Below are 25,592 nucleotides of genomic sequence, written 5' to 3' on the forward strand. Positions count from 1 at the left end.
AGGGAACCACAGTATTTATTAGAGATGTGCTTCATTTTTTTCTACCAGGTCGTTTTTTTGACTCGGATACTTCGTGGTAAAATTCGGGTTTTCTCGTTTAGTATTTTTGAAAAACGAAACGAGGAAACCCGAAACCGGCCCAAAAAACGAAGCGGGAAATGAAGCTAAAAAAAAACCCACCCCAAGCATTTAAATTCATTTTAATACATTACATACAACCCCCCCCCCCCCACCATCCAGATCTCTCCCCAAGACTTACTAACATCCCTGGGGGTCCAGCGGGGTCCCGGGTTCCATTTGTCCCTCCGTGCCCGGTGTGCTACTGCAAGCCGTGCTCCTCAAAATGGTGCCGAATAGCCTCTGAACTACTATGTCACAGGGGCTACCGGCGCCATTGGTCAGCCCCTGTCACATGGCCATTGGCGCCATCTTGTGCTCATACCATGTGACAGGGGCTGACCAATGGCGCCGGTAGCCCCTGTGACATAGTATGGGCAAAGGCTATAGGCACCATTTTGATTCCTGGCAGCCGACAACGAAATTGCTCCTGGACCCCCGCTGGACCCCCAGGGATTATTGGCAAGCCTTGGGGGGGGGGTCAGGAGGCCCCCCCCAAGTTGGCCAAAAGTCCCTGGGGGTCCAGCGGGGGTCCAGGAGCGATCTCCTGTACTCGTGCCGTCAGATGCCAGGAATCAAAATGGCGCCGATAGCCTTTGCCCATACTATGTCACAGGGGCTACCGGTGCCATTGGTCAGCCCCTGTCACATGGTATGAGCACAAGATAGCGCCGATGGCCATGTGACAGGGGCTGACCAATGGCGCCGGTAGCCCCTGTGACATAGTAGTTCAGAGGCTAAACAAGGCAAAATGTGTTTTTTGTAATGAATTATCAGGTTCACTTAGCAATATTTGTGATATAAGGTTACTGTCCTGGAGTTATCTGCTGATGGGAATGATATGCCATTTTTCATGCTAATGGATAGTACAGGAGATGAAGAGCTGATGCTCATTCTGGTAGAGACAGATGCAGTAAAGCAAAACCAGAATTTGATCAGCCTGAGTCCTATAGTATTCCTAGGGAAAGGGTGAAAGAGGGAAGGAGGGAAAGAAAAGGTTATGGAGGAAGAGAGAAAGGTGAGGGGAATAAGATGAAAAAATGCACTGTTTCAGGAGCAAGAAAAATATGTGCACATATATTGGACACATGGTAACAGTTACAAAAAAGGGTTAAATTAGTAAAAGTTTGAAACCTGTGAGAAGTAGAACCAGTCATCAAGGGTTAAAACTTAGCTACTGTCCATTTGTGCATCTTTCATATGCATTCAAAATGAATCTTAAAAAACTGCAATATCTAGACAGAATGCTTCTTACATTCACTTACCTCATGTTTGGGTCAGAAAAGGCCAGCTATTCTGACTGCAAACTCTTAAAAGAGTTTCCTGTGGACATTCACATTTCAGTTCAGCAACAGATTTGTAGGGGGATGTGATTGTCTAGGAGGAAAGAGCAAGAAAGAATGAATGAAAAAAATAAGGAAAGATCCATAGATAAAGATAGAAGACAGACAGAGCTGAGAGGGAGAACTGAAAAAACAGAATGGCTAGAAAGTAATGGGGTGGAAGAAAGGAGTTTGCATTTTCTCTCACTTTAAATTTGCTGCTGAATATTGACCAACAGCTTCACAAAATCTTCTGTAGCAGGTACTGATAACTGAGCAAAACCTATGGCGCAAAATATTCTCTGTGCATGAGATTTTGAGAGCTCGCAGATCTCTTCTTGTGTAGCATTTAAAGAAAGGAGAATCTGTGGTCGTCTTGCAAGCTCATGTACAACACATTTGGATGATTCGTACATTTGGGCAAATAAATTATAGCACATTCCAAAAAGAATGGGACTTTCTCCAGGACCAGTACAGCTATTTGAAATCTGCACTATGTGGATGACTTAGGAAGATGCATCCTTTGGAAGACTTGACCAAACAGTTCAGTGAAGCACAATTTGGAATTGTGTGCCCATCCGTCCCTTCTTAACCTGGAAATAAAAACATAAACGTTAACATATTTGTAATTTCCCAGATTTATTCAAATCTATGCATGCAGATCATCAATATTTTTAGGCTTGCAAGTCTTATAATGAATACCTTGGGGGCTGGTTTCTTAAAGGTTTGTTCCATTTTTGCTCCTGTGCAAAACTTGTGCCAGATTTATCAATAAAACAATCTGATTATTTCCAACTGGGAAAAACTTTGTGCAAAATTGATGCATTTTGTGCACTGGAACAAAACTGATTGAAACATTTAATAACTCAACCCCTATGGACGTTTATTTAGTGGGGTGGAGGACATGCTTGTTCATAGATATGTGAGGAGTAGACACAATCTATGAAATGAAAAACAAATTTCTATAAACAGAACATGTCACGGACAAAAATAGCTTGAGGTCACAGTTTCCTATGACATCCACGTTCCCATTGGTATCTACAGTATTTACTGAAAGATCAAAATTGCTATTCCACAATAACTGCATGGAGAAACTGTTAACACAAATTAGGGTCTGCTTATCAAGATAAGTCCATGATTTACCAAGGACTGTGTCCCTTTATAATATCCTCCGCATTCAGAGCTTAATAAACTCATTTTGGTTACCTAACCTCTTAACTCCTTGACTCAAACAGTCTTTCATTCACACACCCATAGTAGAGCATTCACATGCTCTTGAAACTGTTCATAATGCATTACTTTAAAAGCTGCTTAACCTTTTAAGTGGAAGATCTGTCGAGCTCGAAGCTAGGCCATTAGAAGGGAGGGAGGGAAAAAAAAAGCTTTCATTTTCCTAAGACTTTGACTTGCTTATTTTAGTAGGAGCGTCCTAACAAGAGTTACTGGAAGGAGCTCAGAATAGAAGTAAGAATGAGTCCCCAAGGTCCATCAAGGGCAGGAATTCATCTCTCCCTGACAGTAATGCTTCATTGTTCTTGTATGTTTCTGGCTTGCCTCAGATTTCTGTCTGACAAGTGTCCATCTTTCAAGCTTATTCGTTTGCCCCCCCCCCCCCCAACCCCTGCTTTTCATCTACCTTAGGGGCGTCTAGTCTGTCTCTTATCACATTTCTCAGAGACAATAAAGCATATCCTGAAGGACTGGCACAGCCACTCCTACCAGAGGAGAAAGAATTCTGAAACAATTCTGAAAAGATCAACTAGATTGTGGGAAAGAAAATAATTCCAACTTGCTGGCTTAGTGCTCTCCAGATAAACACTAGAAAGGGATTTAAAGGGAGATTTTAAAAGACTAACTGAACTACTCAGTAAAGGTTAGGAAAACATTAATGATAAATTTATGAACTGTGATGAGATAGCAGGATGGGGTTACGTAACTCAGTACGAACATGTAATATCCAGTCTAGTGTTCCTGGCTGAAGCCTACAAAGTGAACTCCAGAAAACTGATCTTCTGTTGGAAAGGCTTCAAGACATTTAATATGTCCAATTTTGTTGAACAAGGTCACTAGTGATTTACAAAAAGCACTGTTTTTTTTTTTTCTAACAAATATTATCAGGACAGAATAACCTATGGCATTAGAAATACATGGCATGTGATTTACACATACTTCTAAAGTTAATTTGTCTAATCAACAATACGACTAAAACTCTTTTAGGGTGGTGGTGGGAGAGAATGGCAGGGCTGTCCCCTTAATTTTATGAGCCCCCCCCCCCCCCCCACTCTCATGCTAGTCAGGCTGGGAAGGAGACAGGGAAGCTCTACTCAATTTATATCCAAAGCACCCACCCACTTCCTTATTCCTACCTAATGTACCTCACTTCATATATATTCACTGGCAGTCTGTCTAATACTTATATATCATTTATCTGTATGTATCCATTACTTACAGTGTGTGCTCAAGGCCTTGTTACTTTCTATAATCCTGCTTGGGCCTACCTTTAGGAAAAGGCTGAATATCAGAGTACAAATAAATATATAAATAGATAGCCAGCTCCATATCCCAGTGTTTACTCTCCTCCCACCCTCTTCATTTCCCTCCCTGACACCAAGGAGAGGACGCTGGGCCTCTAGAGGACATGCAGCAGTCCCGGAGTAGGAACAGCCAGATGTCCTGTGCTCTTTCCCCCAGTTGAGCTGTGCCGACCTCACCCACTGAGCTCCACATTGTCTCGCCTATCAAAGCAACCCTTCTAACTTAGCTATGCCTTCTCCCTCTCAAGCTAAAGGCCATAACCTAAGCCAGGCAATAGCAGCGATATGAAAACAGCTATTGGAGATTTGTGCCAATTCCTCTGCTTTCACTGCCTCCTTTTTTTTGCCCAGAGCTGGGTTTGCCATTAGGCACAAAAGCCACATTCCTAAGGGCGCCTGATCTGAGGAAGTGCTCACTTTAGCTAACCCAGAAGTGATGCTTGTGCATCAGACACACCTTGTTCCTCCACCGCTCCTTCAAATTTTCAGTGGGGGACTGAGGAGATGAGGTGGGGCCCACAGGCAGAACACATCCTGCTGGTCATCAAAGAGGCTGTGATAGGGGGTGACTGGCAAATATTATTTTTTATTTTACTTATTTGATTTAATATACCACTCAAAAGAGGTTTAATTTGAGTGATTTACAATGAAATAGACATAAAATCCATTTATTTATTTATTTTGAACTTTTATATACCAATGTTCATGTACACAATTACATATCACATCGGTTTACAGTGAAACGTATATAGCATAACAGCTTTACAGAGAACAAGGGTTACAAAGAACTCGGATCCAGTAAAATAAAAATGCTAGCATCCGATGCCAAAATTATCAACAACATTTAACTGGATATAAAGAACCAAATAGATACTTTAAAAAAAAAAAAAAAAAAAAGGTGAGGGAAAGGGTGAGCAATTAAACCCAAAACAATTGAACCGAGACAATTAGACCGGATAATGATGAAACGATGATAAATAAGATAACATGTAGTATATAAAGAAGCATAGTTTGCAAAAAAGGGGGTAAGCCTAGATCAGAGTTCAATCCTGAGTCCAGTCCTGACCTGCGAGAAGGCGTGAAAGAGAATGATCGTCTGTTAGGGAAAACAGATAGAGTTGCAAGTCTAGACCAGTCATGATCGAGGGAGACCATAAAAGTAACACAAAACAATAATAATGTAATCCAGACCACTTTGTAGGTTACTAATAGGTTTTGCAACAGTCTAGTGCAGTTAGGGAAATAATTAGGGGAGTACACATTCATGGACAGCCCTCCCACTGGCAAAGCTGTAATGGATGTCCTTGGTCCTGAGGTTTTATAGCAGAGCTCTGCAATAGGCTCTGGGGGCAGTCTAAGCTGAGAGTAAGAGTGAGAGGCTGTATTTTCCAAAGTTGGATTTTGGGTCTTCCTGGAGCCTCAGAAACCCTCGGAGACCCCTCCAGAGGTGCAGAGTGGCTGCTCTGGGACTAATTTGGGGATTTTGAACATTTGTTTAGAGGAGCCCTGCTGAAGGCCTGGGCCTTTCCAAAGCCCAGGGAATGGGGAACCCTGGGCTGAAGATGCCCAGTGTTTAGGGAAGATCTTCCCAACAAAAGTGGTGACCCGTTGCAGTGGATTCCTGCAGCTACTTAAATTGGGGAAGAAGATGTGTTTTCCAACATCCGGGAGGACGTTTTTTTCGGCCCCTCTTCCTGCCCATATAGGGGACTGGCAAGAACTGCAGTCCACAAGGATTCCTACCACCAGGGATCCCGCCAGAAGATTAATCTACTAACTGTGAGTAAAAGATCTACATTCAAGGGACGGCACCCATCTGGCATCCACAAAGAGCCCTGAGGGATAGAGACATTAGCTCTGTGTTAAGATAGAATTTTGTGCCATCGGGAGGGGGTTTCCTGACCATTCAAGGAGGGGCCTAACCCAGAGGGACCACTGCACAATCTAATCCAGAAGTGTGAATGGATCCCTGACCTAATAAAGACTAATGCACACATAGAGGAGAAAAGGTCTGTATTTAAGAGAGAAACAGCAGAGACTGTGGTGTGTGATTTACCATATTTCATTGGGCCATTCAACGAAATTGTATCAGTAAGGCATTATTTTGGAAACTGCCTATGTGGTCTGAGTGTGGTTTGTTTGGCACACAACGCACAGCTCACAGCAGTATGAGGGAGCTCCATCACAGCTCACTAGTCACCCCGTACTGGGACCAGAGAGGGCTCCTTTCCACCCTTAGTCCAAAGGACCTACGCTTTGGGATGGGAGGAGAAGCAAAAGCTAGCCAGGGTCCCTGCTCCAAAGAGCTTACAAATAACTTTATGTCCCCCTCCATATTCGACTAGTACTTTAAGGAGGGGTTACAATAACAGTAGCAGCCGGAATACAAAGATCAAATGGTTTGCAAAAGCAAAAATCCAATCCATATCGGTAACACATAATCTTTTAACTGATAATCTGGGGGGGGGAGGCCTAAAACACCTTTCTAGGAAGAGCGAAAAGCTCGTGATGGGGAATAGGAATCAGAAATTTGAAAAAGTAAAGAGAAAACCAGAATTGATTGTGTGGAATGTCCAGCAGGGAATTTTAAACCTAATTCAATAAATGATGGGTAGTCAATGTAACTCCTGTAGGACTAGGGAGACCTGGTCGGATTTAGTTAATAGGGATGTGGAGGAGAAAAAAGATTTGTGTTCATTTTCGGAAGGGTTTTTTTTTCCACACTTCGTGGATTGTTTGAATCATTTTCATTTGTGGGAAAAAAATGAATAAAACAATTAACCCCCCCCCCCCCCAAAAAAAAAAAAAAAAAAACAACAACCCAACCATAAAATGAAAACAAGACATCCTGGGGCCTCCCACATGCCCGCCTACCCACCCGAAAAAATGCTGGGGCCAGGATCCCCCCTCCTAGCCCCCACTTACTTGGTCTGGTGGGGATTGCTGACGTTAGCCTAGGCCCAGGCTGAAGCCTCGGCCTTGTGTAGGCTGAGGGTGCAGTAAGTCACCATGATCTCACCCTACTCAAGGCCGAGGCTTCAGCCTGACCCAGAGGTCAAGTCCTGATGCTGGGACCTTGGCCCAGACCCAGAGGCCGGGTCCCAGCCTCTGGGTCTGGCCGCAGCCTGGAGCCAGGCCCGAAGAATCTGGACTGGCAGGGGTGCAATGCATTGGTTTTAAACACAAAATCATGGACGCCATCCCTACCTTAGCCAAGGAAGAGGCTAAGGTAGGGATGGTCAGGGAGCCTGACTTGCCAGTTGCCATTGCCAAAAATTGCCTAAGGATAGAGGCATTGTGCAAATATTTTAAAATTTGCAGTCCAGCTGTGCTAATTTTGTGCCATAAGTCTAGCAATCAGAGCCTTGAGTCTTGGCTTTTACCCCCTTCTTCTTGGGGTGCATGGAATTAATAGGGTCACACAGTTCCCAGGGCTGTCCACTACTGTCTTGAATCTCTCTTTCCCTGAAACACGCCTCTCAGCAGCTCCTGGGAATGCCAGGGGTTCAACCGGTGAGGGGGAGGTTTAATTTCCTGGACCCCTGGTGGCATAGTGGTAACAGTCTCTGGCATTAAACTCTCACCCAACTCTCTCGACCTGGTCAGTATATACTCACAATGCTTGTCTTCTCAAATGACAAAGGCACTAGTAAATAAAGCACAAGAGTCCAACTGAAAATTGTTTAATTTAATTAGAAAAGAATGATCCAGAATAAGATCGCAAAAATCATGAATAGCAAAATGACAACAAAAGCTGTGGGTTCTCTGTCCATGATGTAACTTTTGTTCCTTCTCCTTTTTTCACGGAACCAGTCTCCTTCTCTAAAATCCCTTCCTCCTGGAGGGTAGGGTAGTTCTCGACAACAACCAGCATTCAGAACAAAAGTAGAATGGAAAGAATGCCTTTGTTAAAAAATAGATATCTCCAACATGTTATTCTAGAAGTCCTTTTCAAAAGTCAGCAGCCTTACCCACTGTTCACTGTTTGGGGGATAAAATAGTTAACTTCCAAGGTGTACTGGCCTAGTGGCCTTACTGCAAAACTGATCTCAGAAATCTCCAGTTCACTATCTTCACTCCCTGAGTCTATGTCTTGCTATTTATGTCTTCTGGAGAGGGTGTAACTAGCCCTCCTAGCAGAGCCTGGACAAAACTATCTCCAAAGATCTTCAAAAACGCCTTCCAAAAAAACGTTCACCTCTCAACCACCTCCAAATCAGTATACCAAGGAGCAGAAAGACCTCTCGATCAATCCTCTGAAACAGATAAGGGGAACACCCTTTGCAATGCTCAAGGGGTAGTTTAGACCCCAGAACCATGCCAAACAGTAAAAGGAAGAGGGAAGACCCCCAAAATGTAAATATATATATATATATATATAAAACAATAGCTGAAAACAGGGAGAGGCAAGGCTGGGCTTCACCCCTTTAAAAACATAGCCCTTAGTGATTCGGAGCTCACATTGAACTCTTCCTCAAGCAAGTAAACATGAAGAAGGAACAGCCTGGACCTGCAGGCCTGGAGCTGTCGCTGGTGGGTGCAGGGTAAGAACACAGAATGAGTGAGCATTCATGTGAATGAGAAAGTATGTGGTGTGGCGGGGGGGGGGGGGGAGTTGGAGAGAAGTGAGAGTGTGAGTGAGCATAGGTATGTGTGTATAAGGGAGACAAGTGAGAGTATGTATGTGTGGGAGAATGAGCATGTAGGTATGTGAGAGTGTGAGTATGAACATGTGAATGTGTTAGTTTGTATATATGAAAAAGATTTTCCCGCATGCTGCTGAGACCAACCACCAAACCACCCCCACCCCCTGGCAATCTGCAGCAATCTCAGGGTGAGTGGAAATCAAAAGTTCCTAGGTTTGCCTAACTTGGAATTCCAAGATACAAATAACATTGCAGTAGTCCAAGCTGGTAAAAATCAAAGCTTGCAATACTATTCGGAAGTCTTCTGTACTTAGCAGGGGCCTTAGCCAGCGGATCATGCACAGCTTGAAGAATATCCCTTTTGACATTGATGTTATGAGCACATGAAGGGATAGATCAGCTTCCAACCATATGCCTAGCATTTTAACTCATGAAGAGATCAGAATATTACAGTCTTAGAACTGGAAGCACCTAGAGGCATTCTGAGGTGAAAATTTGCTTTTTGCAATAGCAACTGTCTGTGTATGTTGTTTTTAGCAATTTTATATGTTTTATATGTTTTATTTTGATGCTGTAGGCAATAATAATTTTGCTTTGTACACCACTTTGATTGGTATATTGCCAGAATGCAATTTTTTAATATTTAATAATGTAATATTTTAATAAATAAATAAACTGACTCCAAATGATGGCTTGTTTTTTTCAACATTTAAAGCAAATTTTTTGTGATGTAGCCATTGTTTAACTGCAGATACCAAAGGGATACCAAAGTGATTGTATATGTCCAAGTAGTTATTTTAGGTACAAAAAGAGGATAAATACTGGACCCTCGTTAGTACGAGTTCAAAATCTCTCTCTCTCTCTCTCTCTCTCTCTCTCTCTCTCTCTCTCTCTCTATCTCTCTCTCTCTCTCTCTCTCCTGGACAAGAAGAAGCCAGGATGGTGGAAATAGTTACATTCAAATTTCCTTAGACATTTCATTGTGTTTCACAAATGTGGGATAACAGGAATGGTGCTGGCATGGTTTGAATCATATCTTTCTCAATGAACAGAACACATGTTAATAGTGGTCTTGTCTGAAAATGGGTATCCTGCAAGGCTCAGCTTATCTATGCTTTTTAATATTTATCTGGCCCCGTTATGCAAAATTCTCGCTGGTCTTTGTGAAGGATATAAACTGTACACAGACAACATACAGTTCTTTGCACATGTTCAACTGTACCAAAATGATAAGGGGAATGGAACAGCTCCCCTATGAGGAAAGACTAAAGAGGTTAGGACTTTTCAGCTTGGAGAAGAGACGACTGAGGGGGGATATGATAGAGGTGTTTAAAATCATGAGAGGTCTAGAACGGGTAGATGTGAATCGGTTATTTACTCTTTCGGATAATAGAAGGATTAGGGGCACTCTATGAAGTTAGCATGTGGCACATTTAAAACTAATCAGAGAAAGTTATTTTTTACTCAACGCACAATTAAACTCTGGAATTTGTTGCCAGAGGATGTGGTTAGTGCAGTTAGTATAGCTGTGTTTAATAAAGGATTGGATAAGTTCTTGGAGGAGAAGTCCATTACCTGCTATTAATTAAGTTGAATTAGAAAATAGCCACTGCTATTACTAGCAACAGTAACATGGAATAGACTTAGTGTTTGGGTACTTGCCAGGTTCTTATGGCCTGGTTTGGCCACTGTTGGAAACAGGATACTGGGCTTGATGGACCCTTGGTCTGACCCAGTATGGCATGTTCTTACTGCAGTTGAAGTGGTGAAAATCTGTATAACTAAAATAAAAAAAAATAGCTCTTCAATAAACTAGCCTTGCTCTTCTCAAAGATGCAGTTTGTCTTAATCCAGATGTAACAAACACTCATTTTTGTTACCAGTAAGCCCTGGGTTTTCAGTGTCAACTGGTTAGTGCAGTATGACAAATGGGGAGGTTCCATTCAGATGCAGCCCATCCTTCTGCATGGTCTGGTATGGTCACCCCCCTGGGTAGGATATATAACCACGCCCTTGCTACAGCTCGGGAGGCAGTCCCTTTGGTTTAGTACAAAATGCAGAGGTAGAAAGAGAGGTTAGGGTTTGTTGTTTTGCAGGCCCAGTCAGAGGAGCTAAGCAAGCCTTGCATTGGTGGCCCTGACCATGGACCATCTGGCTGGTTTGACCTCGGGGTTCATTTTTTAGACTTAACCTTTTTGATTGGTAGAAGCCTTACTGGAGCCTGTACACCTCCTGAGCCCAGGGAATGGGGAACCCTGGGTCTGGGGCTGTGCAAGGTTAGGGAAGACCTGCCCCTGAAGTGCTGGTGACCCGCTGTAAGAAGACACTCCGGTGGTAATTTCAGCTCTTGAAGAAATTAAATTCAAGATCCAGGAGAAGGTTTTGACTGTCCCTCCCTGCTTGAAGCCCAGAGAGCGTGCTTCAGGGATACCTCCCATCAGGGATCACGTCAGCAAAAGGAAAAGATTTGCATCCGAAATGAAGAGTTTGAAAATTCAACTAACTGTGAGTAAAAGGCCAAGCTTGACATCAGTGAAGCTGCCAAGTTCCGCATCTCGCTGGGTCTGCCGGTGGGAGCCGTCATTAACTGCGCTGATAACATGGGGGCCAAAAACGTGTACATCATCTCCGTGAAGGGCATCAAAGGTCGCCTGAACCAGCTACCGGCCGCCGGCGTGGGGGACATGGTGATGGCCACCGTGAAGAAAGGAAAGCCCGAGCTGCGCAAGAAGGTACATCCAGCGGTAGTAATTCGGCAGCGGAAGTCATACAGGAGAAAAGACAGAGTATTTTTATACCACCCATCTGGTGCTTCAGTCAACCCTGGGGAGAGAGAGAGTTTATCTCTCTGTGCAAGACAGTAATCAGGTATTCAAGCCACTTGCAAGGGGTGACCTGGTAATAAAAGGGACACCTTGCACCACCCGGGACTCATTTTTCCAAGCCCTGGAGGGTAGTAGAAGTTCCCTGGCACTGACATACAAATATTCCTGCACTGAATGAGGAAAATCCTGTAAAGAACATATTCAGTGGTGCTATGGATCAGCTTTCTACCATTTTGCAACCATTTGCAACAGTACAGATTTATTTTTGGACACTAACAAAGTGGTTCCAGTGACTTCTATGGCACTTTCAGTACACACAGAATCAGTAATTATCACATCACCAAAGGAAGTCAGGAGAGGAGAGTTAGCCGCCCCGCACTGGGACCCGAAAGGACTCCTTTCATCCCCCTGTTGAACGAACTACACCTTGGGAGGGAAGGGAGGCAGTACAGCTATCCAGGGTCCCTGCCCAGAAGAGTTACAATTTTGTTTATGTCTTCACCTGTGCTAAGGTTGCACACCAGGGTGGGGTTACACAGAGACCAAACTCCAGCCCACTTCAATCATTATGGATGATTTCATATTTCTGTTACGGCAATGTATTAAAAATCCTGGTGTACTGATAGATCCTCACCTTTCTTTTCGCCCCTATATCAAATTGATCATCAAGGCTGCCTTTTACAAACTGAGAGTTATTTGTGGTTTAAAACGCCTGTTGGACAAATATGATTTTCATACTGTAATCCAAGCCTCAGTTCTAACTATGGCAGACTACTGCAATTTGGTGTATATACACTGACCCTCAGAAGTCTAATCATTCCAACTCTCAACTGAACTCTCAGTTATAAACCTCTTCATAAATTCTCTTCACCCTGAACTGCATACCCTCCTCTTCCAACCTAATAATGCTCTCTGGACTTGATATGCTTATTTCTGATATTGTTCAAATTGTTTTTTTATTGTTGCACAACTGCTAAGAAAATGCATAACGTTCACATTGTTTTTTCTGTTACACAACTGCTAAGAAAAATGTATATTTTTGTAAACCGTTATGATGGCTCTACCGAATAACGGCATATAAACTCAACAAACAAACAAACAAATAAATAAATAAATAAGTAGTGCTGCCCTGATATGCCCACTGCCCACCCACTAGCTACTTCAGCTAGATAGGTAGCTTATCCAGGTAAGTGGCAAGTGCTAAACGTAGCCGGATATTCAGCATCTGCCACTTAGCCGCACGCTTGTCTGGCTAAGTAGTGCTGAATATCAGCTTCCAATTATTTATGTACTTATTTATTTATTTACTTATTTGTTTAAGATTTCTTATATACCATTAGGGATGTGCAGGGAAAAAAATTATTTGATTCATTTTCGGGAGGTTTTTTCCCACGAATTTCGGTTCATGGATTGCTTGATTCATGTGAAAAAAATGAATCAAGCAATTAAAAAAAAAAAAAAACCCAAAAATGGCCAAAAAATAAAAAGTAGGCCTCCCTTCCACACCCCCAGAAAAATGCTGGGGCCAGGATCTCCCTGACCCCCACTTACCCGGTCCATTGGGGATCCACCCGCGGCAACTAGGCTGAAGCCTCGGACTTGCATTGGCAGATCAGGCAAGTTTTAGGTTTTTATGTTTTTTGAGGGTCTTGGCCGAGGCCCCGGGACCGGCCCGAGCCTCCACTAAGACCCTGACATCATGCTCAGGTCTAGGCCATGGTCCCTGCTTTGGGCCTTGGTCTATACCCAAGAGCGACACTGGCACCTTGGCCTGAAGCCGGGGCCTTGCCAAGCACATAGGCCTGTGCCCCTGCTTTGGGCCTCGGCCTTATGCCCTAGGTGAGGCCCCAGCTTCAGGCCTAGAACTAGGACAAATGCAGATGTTTAAAATGAAACAAACGAATAAGGTTTATTTCATTCGGGGGCCACTGATTTGTTTCAGGGCCCCCATGAATGCAACAAATTTGCCTTATTCATTGCATTATGCATTTTTGTTTTTTTTAACGAATGCAGATCCCTATATACCGCCTAAACTAGAACCTCCATGTTAAGCAGGGAACAATAAAAGACGTATCATAGAACTTACAGAGTAGTTGCTCTCCTACTTTCTTTGTGTGTCTGTGTATAACCTGAACCTTTGACCCCCAGCAGCTTTGTGGCATTTTCCCTGAAAGGGTGCGTAAAGCTCCAGCTCTCTCCTTGCCACTTTTGCCACTGCCTTGTTATTCGTAAAAATGGAAGAAGTTGTTGGCCCAGTTGTAGGCCTGGCAGCAGCAGCAGTATTCAATAAGCAGGGGGTCTGAGCCAGTGTGCACTCACAAGCCCTCACATCCTTTTCATGTCCAGGTCCTCCTTTCCAATAGGGAGGACTTGTGTGAGGAGGAGGCGGTGGGGCCTGCGTGAGCACACTGGCTTCAACTTCACGTTCACTGACTGCTTTAGCTGCTGCTGCGCCCGGGACAGTCTCTAACAGTTTCTCCTGCTTCAAAAGATTCAAGGTGTGAGGGGGAAGTAGCAGAAGGAAAAGAAGCAGGAGGGGCCCATGCATGGGTGGGGGGGGGGGGAGTAGGAGGAAGGAAAGAAAGCATGAAACCCTGCAGTTGGGCTGGCATGCAGAGTGAAGAGGAGGAAAAGCGAGTCCAGCCCTGAGGGTGAAAATATCTAGTCACGCCACTGCAGCTCCCACAATTATGGGCTTTAGGATGTGAGAAACAATGAAGTTAATTTCAAATGAAAAAAATAGCTTTAGAATGTGTGAGCTGCAAAGGATAAGAATAGGACGGTAATGGGTAAGTTAATATACGAGAATTACATTTTCTTGTTAGAGAATGAAGAAAGTAATCAGAAAGGGAGGCAGGGATCAGACTCTTTCACCTATTTTTCAATATACCTTGCAGGAGGTGGGGTTATTCCTCTGCTAGTTAGACTCCATTTTAAAGAGATCGATCTAGGCTAAATACAGAGGGTGTGAGATTTTAGGTGGTTCGTAGGAAGGCATAAGGAAAATCATTTATGCACATGGGAATTGGGCCCTAAAATCTCTTACGCTACATCTGAATGGGTTTTACCGCCAAAACAATACAAAAAAAACAGGGCTTGAATATTTTTTTTTGAAATCTTCTTCTCTCTTTATCTGTTGCCCCGTTTCTAGATTTACGGAAGACTTTTGAACAAGAGCCATTGGGAAAGGAAGTGTCGCTGGAGCAGGAAGTTTTGTTACAGTGCCGTCCACCTGAAGGGATCCCAGGAGCTGAGGTGAGTGGCAGCAGCAGCTTTCTCAAATTTCCACTGGCACTTAGTTATCCTAACGGAGGCCTAATCTGTGGCTAATGGTGCAGTGAATTAGGGTATGGCATGATGGATGTGTGGTAATGGAGTCCTAACTGCTGGGCTTCTGGCAGACTAGATTGATTGAGAACTGATTAATGACTTTGCAGTCAATTAGAATGCACCACTGCGCAGAGCTACAGGCAGCTTAGTTCTCCCTTATTTATTAATATTTTGTCTTCCCTTTCAACAAATTGGAACACAGGGGCCTTCTCTCTGCTGCTCAAAGTACATATTCCATATAAGATTTTGGAATGGATGGTTACACGGTTTATTTGAAGACAATCAGTCACTGTGGCTAGTGACTTGAATGCATGCTTCAGAGAAAACTGATGCAGAACTGCCAAAAGTCACAGAATAATCCATCTTCTGATTTTGCTTAAACAAATGTGCATGCAAGAGCTTTCTGCTGGCTGATTGGTGGAAAGTGTATGTGATAAATGCCATGAAATCACCATATTTCCATCTTTCCAAGTCCACTCTGGTTTTTTTTTCTCTTACTCGCTCTCTTGACTTTCGATTAGAAGAAACCCTTGGATTTTAGGTTATAAATGGTTAGTGTCTCACGATGACTGGTTTCCTTACAAATACGACGCAGTCCTTGTTTCAGTGCTAACTGCCTTGGGATTTGATCCAAGTTGAAGAAAAGTGCCCGATGACATCTCAGTCATTGGCCGAGAAGACAGTTTTCCATTGCTGGTTTCCCCCCACAATTTGCAAGGAAACATTTTGTCCCAGCAAAAGTCGTTGTCATGAGAGCTGAAATGTTTAGTGGTGCTGCTTTTCCCAGGGGTCTTATCCATTTCTGATTTCTTAGCATCCTGCCTTCCGTTCTAAGATCTAATAACGTGGTCTGCCTTATATAACACAGATTCATAACACCAGGAAGCGCCTTTGCTTTTGCAGAAGCCACGGCTTCCACAGTTGCCACGTGCCCCGCAGCAGCTTCCCGCATGCCTGTTCCTGATCGGCGCTGAGCGCTTTCTTCTAATCTAAGCCTAACCGAGGAGCGCAGACAGAAAGGAAAATTGAAACAAAAAATGTAGAAAGTCATGCTGAGCGGGCAGAGGGAGGAGGTAGGCCTGAGTATTTCATTTAGTGACTGTTCGAGGCGGATTACAAAGCAAGAATAAAACCTAATGCATTGGTTCAATAGCGGAAAAAATGAACAGACAAAGCCATTAGTTTTCAATAGTGCGTATAACTCAGCACAGAAGCAAGTGCCCCTGCAGTTGCACATGTGGAGCGAGAGCCACGCAACTTACAAAATGCTCCGTTTTACTGTCCTGCAAGACTGTGTTTCAGCCTCCACACATTTATTTTTTAATGCAGGGCCCTGCATAGTTTATATATACCCATTTTATATAAGTACATGCATATACTTTATGTGTTAAACAATTGCAACGTGCGCACCTAATAACCCTCAGTTTATGCACGGAGGGAGGTATATTTTAAAGTCGGCTGAAATATGTGCATATCTTTCTTATGAAAATACTTCTGCAAGTACTTGCCAGCACCAGTTTGCCGAGACCTCCACCAGTTGACGCAGACCTTCCCCTGTTCACCCGACCCCCCCCCCCTCCACCATTTCACCCACCCACCCTCACCCCCCCTCTACAACTTGCTCTAGAACCTCCACCCACAAAAAAATGCAGACAGAAGAGGAGTCAGATTTAATATCCGTGACCAAATTAGCAGGTGTTAAAGTAGGCACACTCCATTTATAAAATACATAAATGCATGTGTACTTCCAAACCATGTCCCGGAATGGCTTTGAAAAGCCTTGGGGGGTCATACTTTTCAGCGCAGCAGTGACAGTGTGCACACTCCTGTCTCTCTGAGGATTCGCCTGCCATGCCGAGGTTACATATGCAGCTGTGTAACGCCTCGTCCTTTCAGGGTCACCTTCCCAGCTCTAGGGAGCACTGGAGTAACTCTGTCGGGTGGGGGGGGGGGGTGCGTTTACTCTTGGGCCATGGACTGGGGGGGGCAGGCTAAGCTGCAGAGCTAAACTGGGCCCAAGTGCACGCACAAAAAAATTCACTGTCCACACCAAATGCAGTGTCCCCAAAAGTGAGAGTAGTTTACTTAGAAGAAAATCTGTTCAACAGAGTACAACAAAATAATAGGTTCACAGTTCTTAGTTCAGCTCCAGTAGAGAAAAAAACAGCAATCAGTTTCCAGATAAAGAAAAGATTTCACAGTCCACTTCTCCCAGCAAGCTTCCTCTCTGCTTTCTCTCCAGTCATCGGCCTACTCAGGCCCAAAACACAGTCTCTTCCCTTTAGTTTCTTCTCTCAGTTTCCAAAACTCACAAAGAACAGCTCTAGGAAGGTTCAATCCCTGTTCTGTAGGCAATGAAGTCTCCTCAGGCCTGCCCTGAGCTCCAAGCCAGGTACAGATTCTCCTCCTGCTCCTGCTGGCTCCCAATGCATCTTCTTGTCTTCTAATTGTCTTCACTTCTAATTGTCTTCAATTGTTTCTCCATGCCTTCTGGGATGTTTGAGAAAATATCCCACCTTCCCCTGCTGCATACCCCAGGGAGGTAGTAACAGCTACATCCTTCTGCCACTCACTTACCCTGGGGAAGCTCCAAATCCTCGCTGAACCAGGGATTATATACACTCCTCCTAAGCATCTGCCCAAAAGGGGGTTGTATACATGTCATTCACTCTGCCGTTTCTCACACCCCGTGCCCCTTTGGTGAACTCTCCTTTGTAACTTTCTCACTGTAAAGTGTACCACAACCCTTACAAGGACTTTCCCCTGAGGAAAATCAGATAGCTAACACAGAAGTCCTCCTTGTCTTAACAGCTCACATCTGCTAGTGGCACACAGGGGCCTCGCGTATATGCCGATTTTACTCACACAGCCTCCACCTAAGTCTTTGAAAATTAAATGTCCCCCTTATTATAAAAAAAATAATTAAAAAAAGGTTATCAAAGAAAATACTGTCAAGTGCCCCCCCCCCACCCCCCCCCCACATGATTCTAGCTACATTAAATCTTTGGTTATTCCCAATATCCAGTTACGTCACAGTTGCAGAGCAACAGGGAGCAAATTCCTGTGACAAGGACCTGTCCCTTTAAAGGCCCTTGCTTAGGTTCTTGTTAGTTTTTGCTCCATCATTGAAGGAATATACCCTCCACCTGTAACCCCTGTCCCATTCTGGGCCTGAGCAGGGGGGAGACAGATAGGGAGGGCCATGGACCATGCAAGGCCCATGGCCATTCCAGCATTCCCACACACAGTGTGGGGGGGGGGGAGGGGGGCACCAGTTTTCAAGGTTTTTAGGGTATTCAGTCACTCTCGGGGGCCCCTCTGCACATTAATCAATCTCTTTACAGCTGGAAAAAATCACTCTTCACTCCCAATGTGTTGAACAAAATAGTCTTTACTGAAAAGCCGATGGCAAAACCCAGAATCTAAAATCAGTACACTTGAGAAATGCACAAGTGCTATAATAAAGTCCAAAAAAGACAAAAAAAAAAGTCTCTTTCCAACTCTCCCTCAAACAGGAATGGTACCCTCTTCCTCCCTGGGCCATCCTAATACCTGTTTGATAACTTTAATCCTTTTTCTAAACTCCTTTCCTCTCTCTGTCAGCTTGGGAGTCCTCAGACTGATGATGGAGGAATCCAGGGGCGGTTCTATAATGAGGCAGGGTGAGGCGGCTGCTTCAGGCGGCAAGATTTTGAGGCAGCAAAATTGCTTCCTGAAACCTTCCTGCCACAGCCGCCTCACCCTTCATTCAGGCAAACTCTGGTGGCAGGAAAACCTGCAGTGCTGGCAACGTGGAGCAGGGACATGCTGGCGAGGTTTCCACTCCCCGCCAGCAAAAGAAAGGTCTTGCGGCGGCGCAGGATTGTGACACGCTGGTAGGGTTCCCACTCTCTGCCTGCAAAAGGAAGGTCCCAGCAGTTTGGAACTGCGATTATGCTGGTGGAATTCCCATTCCCCACCAGCAAAAGGATGATCCAGCAGCAGTGGCTTACTAAGGGGGGGTGCAGTCTGTCCCAGTGACAGCCAGAAGGGGGGCTGCCAGCTGGGAAGTTGGCAGCCATGAGCAGAGCCCATCCTGCTCATGGCGGAAGGCCTCCGGGCCGTGAGCAGTGGAAGCAGAGCCGGTAGAAGCTAGGAGTCTGGAGCCAGCAACTGCATAGCCTTTTCTTCTTCCTACCCATGCGGCCCAGAAGAGGAAGAGGTGGGTTGGCACAGACGGGAAAAAGGCAAGGTCATGCAATGCGGCCCAAAGCAGAAGGAAGATCAACGCATGTCCCATGATGCATGAAGTAGAGATGTGCTTCGGGTTAGGATTTCGTCGTGGGCTTTGTTTTGGGGCCCCCCGCGGGAATTTCGTTTTTCCCACAGTTTGGGTTGTTTTTTTTGGGGGGGGGCCCCAAATTTCGGCTTAGTGCACTCTAACAGGAGTTAGTGTGCTAACTCCCTGTTAGTGTGCGCTAACTCCCGATAGTATGCACTAACGTGGCAGAGTTAGTGCGCACTTACCCGAAAATGATTTTTTTCCGAAATTTCAGAAAAAATTCAATCGTTTTTCAGTTCTCCCGAACCATTCCGAATTAAGCAATTTCGTTAAAATTGCCTAATTCGGGAAAAACGATTGCACATCCCTAGCATGAAGAGGCAGCATTCGCATTTGCACGTGGAGCAGCAACAGAGCTGCCCCCATCCTCACTGCAAGTGCAGGAAGCAGAGCCGCATCAGCCCCAGCACAGCCTCAAGTAAAATGAAGAGACCCCGTCTGTCGCGGGGGCTGAAGGAGGAAGCTGCTGCTGGGGAGCAGGGTAGGAAGGGAGAGAGTGTGTTTGTGTCTATGTGTGTGTGTGAGAATGTCTGTGCATAAGTGTCTGTCTGGAACAGTCTGTGTATGTCTGTGTGTGTGTGTGTGTGTGTGGGAGTGAGCGAGGGTGCATGTTTGTGTGTGAGAGAGGGAGCCTGTGTGAAGGGTTATGTGAAAGTGTGTGCAAAAGAGAGAGGGAGAGAGCCTGTATGAAGGAGAGGGAGAACCGGAGATCAGTGGGGAGGATAGGTGGAGAAGTGACTGGGGATGGGGGAGATAGAGAAATGAATCTGGGGGGGGGGGGAGTGAGACGGAGAAGTGAATTGGGGGGAGGACATGAGGATGAAGAAGTGAATCTGGTGGGAAGGGGGATGGAGAAGTGAATTGGGGGGGCAGGAGGGGATGGTGAAGTGAATCTGGGGGAGAGGATGCCAAAGAAATTATCCATCCTGGGTTTCAAATACTTTAGATACGCCCCTGTCCAGTGGCCAAAGAAGAGTCAATACGGTGTTGCCAGCCTTTTCCCCGGAGCCGGTGGCAGAATAGGCCTTGCTGTACAGCCAGAGAAAAGGTCCAAAATGTGTGTGTGAAAGAGACTTGCCCTGTGAGAGTGAGTGCCAGTGTGTGAAAGAGACTTTGTGAATGTGTATGAGAGGGTGTGTGTATGCATATCAGAGGGTGGGAATGTGAATGTATGTGTGTTTATGAAAGGGTGTGTGTCTATATGAGAGGGAGGGGGGAGTGTCTGTATGAGAGGGTGTGTGGGGGTGAATGTGTGTGTGTGTATGAGGGTGGTGGGGGGTGTGTGTGTGTGTATATATATATGAGAGGATGGTTGGGTAAGTGTGTGTGTGATTATGAGAGGGGGTGGGGGTGTATGAGAGGTTGGTTGGATGTGTGTGTGTGTGTGTGTGTGTGAGAGGGTGGTTGGGTAAGTGTGTGGGTGGGGGTGTGTGTGTGTATATATATATATGAGAGGGTGATTGGGTAGGTGTGTGTGTATGAAAGGGTAGTGGAGGTGTGTGAATGTATATATGTGTATATATGAGAGGGTGGTGGGGGTGAGTGTGTATGAGAGGTTGGTGGGGTGTATGTGTGTGTATATGTGAGAGGATGTGTGTGTATGTGTTTATGTGTACATATGAGAAGGGTTGTTGTGTATGTATGAGAGGGTGGGTATGTGTATATATGAGAGGGTTTTTTTGTGTGTGTATGTGTGTCTATGAGGGAGTGTGCCTGTGCATATGTGTGTGCGTGTGTGAGAGTACCTGTATATACCTGTGTGTGAGAGAGGTTAAAATTTGTTCACCCTCCTCCAATCTACGACAATTTCAGGGGAACTGGAAATTTAAAGTTCCCAGGTATAGAGAATGGGACTTTTTTTTTTTATCCTTTTTAGTTTTAATTATTGGATGTGATGTATCTGCTGTTTTGAAATATTGTATTAGTGTTTGGTAATATTTTAAACATTTTTATACATGTTTTTAATTGGCTGAATTTATCAGCAGATTTGACATTCTTTTTATTGGTATCTTTAATGTTTTATATTTCTTGATTGTGTTTGTATTGCTTTCAGAGTTTGGCTTCTTGTGATTTCCAGTTCAATTTTTGTCTGCATGCTTCAATTTATATTTTATGATCTCTTTATTCTGTATTTGGTGAGAGTCTGTCTGTGTTCTGCTTGTGTGATTGAGGCTTTAGTTACGCTGCTAGCACGTAGTTTCTGTGTAGGGATTTACAACAACCTGGCTTTAATCTGTTTTCCTAATAGGAGGTGTATTGGTGTTTAGGTCCTGATGTAATATTTGCAGTAAGGCTTTTTCATAGGTTGAGTGCTGGCAGTTATCATATGGACGGCTTACTATACTGGAATTGTAGTTCAGTTTATTCCTGGCTTTCTGTGGACCAAGTCCACACCCAGTGCACTTTACCATAGGCCTAATACCATATGGGATCCAGTAAACAGCCTTGATTACTATGAGAAAGGTAGTTTATTAAGTCTATTCAACTATTATTATTGAAAGTGTGTTTTTTTGCAGTGTATGCTTATATAATATATATGTTGTTGTAAGTGATATTTTTACTTCAGAAGATTGTACTTTGAATGTCTATTTTCCATATGCAATCTGCCTTTTTAGGTTGGGGAAGTTAATAAATTTTAAAATGGAAAAGAATGCATAAGTTTTAATTATGTGGCGAGGGGAGGGAAGGGAGAATGAAAGGCTGTAAGGTTTGTCTAGGGCATCTAATACCTTGTATCAGCCCTAAGAGAGAGTGTGACCCACACACACAGATTCCCACCATTCACCAACCTCTCACACCCCCAGGGGGCAGATCCTGGAGAAGGGTGGGAGGCAAGCAATAGGGAATGGAGGAGTCCTATTTCTAGACCCAGGAGGTGGCCACCCTGCTCCATTAAACATTTCTCTGGTGCCCCCTAGTGCGGACGCTGAAGACTGAGAACAAAAATATAACAGGCCCAAAAACTGAGTGGTTAGAGCAGTGGGCTGCAAACAAGGGAAGCCAGGGTTCAAATCCTATTGCCATTCCTTGTGACCTTGGGAAAGTCACTTCACCCTCCATTGCCTTCCCCCTGCCCTGGCCCTCGGTGATTTCACCTGCACCGGGGCCATTTGGGGGAGGGGCAATTTCATTCTTTGCCTCAGGCAACAGATAGCCATGAGCCGCCCCTGGATGAATCAGGCCTTAACTCTACTGACTTCTGCGGGCAGTACGCCCCTTTCTCTTGGCACCTCCTGGTACACTGATCCACCAAACTCTGCAAGACCTTCTTTCTCTTTCTCTCCAGAAATTTGCCAGAACTTCCCCCTTGGAACTCTCCTCCTCCTTTTCAACCTCTCAGGGCTCTCTCAGTGTGTGTTTTCAGAAGGGGACTGCTTTTATGGAGCCCCACAGGGAGAGAGGACTCCAAGACCACCAATACTCCAGGGCCTGGAATCCTCTAAATCTCCACAACTGCAAAATCTCCCCCCAATTCACGTGGGAGCAGGGGTTTTCATACCAATGGGGATTGGTGCTCCTCCTTACCATATTGACACTTCCCTGATGTTACCTAGGGGTGGGGTCTTGTGAGCTCTGTCATACTGAGGTGCACGCAGACCAGCTGAAGGCCATGATCCTGCAGGCTTGTGAAGTGTTATGTTTTGCACCAACTGCAAATTGTACAAAGTTTTTTTTTTTTAAGGCACCCCAATGTAAATTGAGTTGAAGTAGTCAAGATAGGCCAGGGCAACTGCTTGCATTATGGTCTCCAAGTTGGAAGATCAGAACAATGGATGCAAATGTTTTACTTAGCACAGGTGAAAAAAAATGCTATTTAGGGTACATTTGCAACCTGGCTGTCTAATTTAAGAGCCAAATCCAAAATGACTCCTAAGCTTTTCACCTCGAGCACTGAATGAAGTACTTCACCCAATGGGAATGCAGAATACGTCTCAGGCAGCTGTCAGCAACAGCAGCAGCATCCAGGGCAGTCATTAGAAACAGAAAGCAGGTGCGTGCAGGAGCATTAGTGATGAATCAGAAGCACAAAACAGAAGATCAATACAAGTGGAAATATCTGTGTGACATTACTCTTCTGCCCCTCCTGCAGCCAGTTCTGGGAATCATGTCCTCAGTGTTCCTCCTGTCAATGTGAAGAGAGAGAGAGAGCGTGAGGGGATGATCCAGTTCCCCCAGAGGATTGCAGGCTTGACCTTGCTTCATTTGTAAAGCACAAAAACACAGTATCATTAGTAAAAGCTAGACAAAACACACCACAACCCATCCTGTCTATTTACTACATACATGTAACCCACACCCCATTGCACTAATTTACACATACATTTCTTTGTAATCTAGTCCCTACACAACAGAACCAGTTGCTCCATAATGTTCTCGAGAACCTTTATTTGGTGAGCATGGCAGAGAGTCCGGGTGCATCAGCACTTGGATGTCTGTGTGCCATAAGCCCTTGCATAATAGCTTATGGAACCCCTTACATGGAGGTCCCTGACAGCTAACCCTTTGAAGGAATCCTTTGTATACATGTAACCCCGACTTACGGACATAAAATATAGTAAGTGGCTGGGAGTTAGAGCCTTTCACTGATTATTGAGGTTTTTGAAATGCGGATGAGCAGAGATTGTCGTGGATCGGGGTCAGGATATCCCAAGATCAATTTCTGTACTGGACAGGGAAACTTTTCCCCCCTGTGGCTGAACAGATACTCCCCCTAAGCGAATGAATGCTTTAGCCCAGGGGCAGATCACTGGCAATCTCCACCTCAAACCAACCCAAACCCTGGAACAGGTTAGTCCACACCTGAGATTTGATGGTTCCAATGTTGCCAAATTTATTTAGAGGGATAATTTTATAACAGGCTCCATAAATTTGCAGGCTGTTACATGTTCCAGTTGTACTTGTGTGTAAGTTTGCTTTGAAAATGACCCCAGCCAACTTAGGTGTATAGAATTGCACCCGCTATTTCATGCACGCAGTTTTGTCAAGAGAATTTATGTGCATGCTTTTTTAAATCAAAATAAAGTATGAACAAGTCACAACCCCTGCCCATGCTCCACACCCTGGAAATTCTTTCCCCCTGTATACGTAAAAGTACATGCATGCATGCAATATGGTGAGAGAGGTAACGGTGGTGGGGCCGTTTGGCAATAGTGATCATAATATGATCAAATTTGATTTAATGACTGGAAAAGGAACAGTGTGCAAATCCAAGGCTCTCGTGCTAAACTTTCAAAAGGGAAACTTTGATAAAATGAGAAAAATTGTTAGAAAAAAACTGAAAGGAGCAGCTACAAAAGTAAAAAATGTCCAAGAGGCGTGGTCATTGTTAAAAAATACCATTCTAGAAGCACAGTCCAGATGTATTCCACACATTAAGAAAGGTGGAAAGAAGGCAAACGATTACCGCATGGTTAAAAGGGGAGGTGAAAGAAGCTATTTTAGCCAAAAGATCTTCATTCAAAAATTGGAAGAAGGATCCAACAGAAGAAAATAGGATAAAGCATAAACATTGGCAAGTTAAATGTAAGACATTGATAAGACAGGCTAAGAGAGAATTTGAAAAGAAGTTGGCTGTAGAGGCAAAAAACTCACAGTAAAAACTTTTTTAAAATATATCCGAAGCAGAAAGCCTGTGAGGGAGTCAGTTGGACCGTTAGATGATCGAGGGGTTAAAGGGGCACTTAGAGAAGATAAGGCCATCGCGGAAAGATTAAATGATTTCTTTGCTTCGGTGTTTACTGAAGAGGATGTTGGGGAGGTACCCGTAATGGAGAAGGTTTTCATGGGTAATGATTCAGATGGACTGAATCAAATCATGGTGAACCTAGAAGATGTGGTAGGCCTGATTGACAAACTGAAGAGTAGTAAATCACCTGGACCGGATGGTATACACCCCCAGAGTTCTGAAGGAACTAAAAAATGAAATTTCAGACCTATTAGTAAAAATTTGTAACTTATCATTAAAATCATCCATTGTACCTGAAGACTGGAGGATAGCAAATGTAACCCCAATATTTAAAAAGGGCTCCAGGGGTGATCCAGGAAACTACAGACCGGTTAGCCTGACTTCAGTGCCAGGAAAAATAGTGGAAAGTGTTCTAAACATCAAAATCACAGAACATATAGAAAGACATGGTTTAATGGAACAAAGTCAGCATGGCTTTACCCAGGGCAAGTCTTGCCTCACAAATCTGCTTCACTTTTTTGAAGGAGTTAATAACATGTGGATAAAGGTGAACCGGTAGATATAGTATACTTGGATTTTCAGAAGGCGTTTGACAAAGTTCCTCATGAGAGGCTTCTAGGGAAAAGTAAAAAGTCATGGGATAGGTGGCGATGTCCTTTCGTGGATTGCAAACTGGCTAAAAGACAGGAAACAGAGAGTAGGATTAAATGGGCAATTTTCTCAGTGGAAGGGAGTGGACAGTGGAGTGCCTCAGGGATCTGTATTGGGACCCTTACTGTTCAATATATTTATAAATGATCTGGAAAGAAAT

General features: G+C 44.3%; 1 protein-coding gene across 2 annotated transcripts in view; it reads left to right on the forward strand.

Annotated features, from left to right (window-relative positions):
• The window catches only part of UNC5C (unc-5 netrin receptor C), a 667,077-nt gene that overhangs the window by 449,207 nt on the left and 192,278 nt on the right, over positions 1-25,592 (forward strand). For both annotated transcript variants that reach the window (XM_029597498.1, XM_029597494.1), the window contains exon 4: positions 14,596-14,699. In XM_029597498.1, the coding sequence (XP_029453358.1) occupies positions 14,596-14,699 (104 nt within the window). The remainder of the gene's footprint in view (positions 1-14,595; positions 14,700-25,592) is intronic.

This window comes from Rhinatrema bivittatum, chromosome 1 (assembly GCF_901001135.1).
Source record: "Rhinatrema bivittatum chromosome 1, aRhiBiv1.1, whole genome shotgun sequence".
Classification (NCBI taxonomy): domain Eukaryota; kingdom Metazoa; phylum Chordata; class Amphibia; order Gymnophiona; family Rhinatrematidae; genus Rhinatrema; species Rhinatrema bivittatum.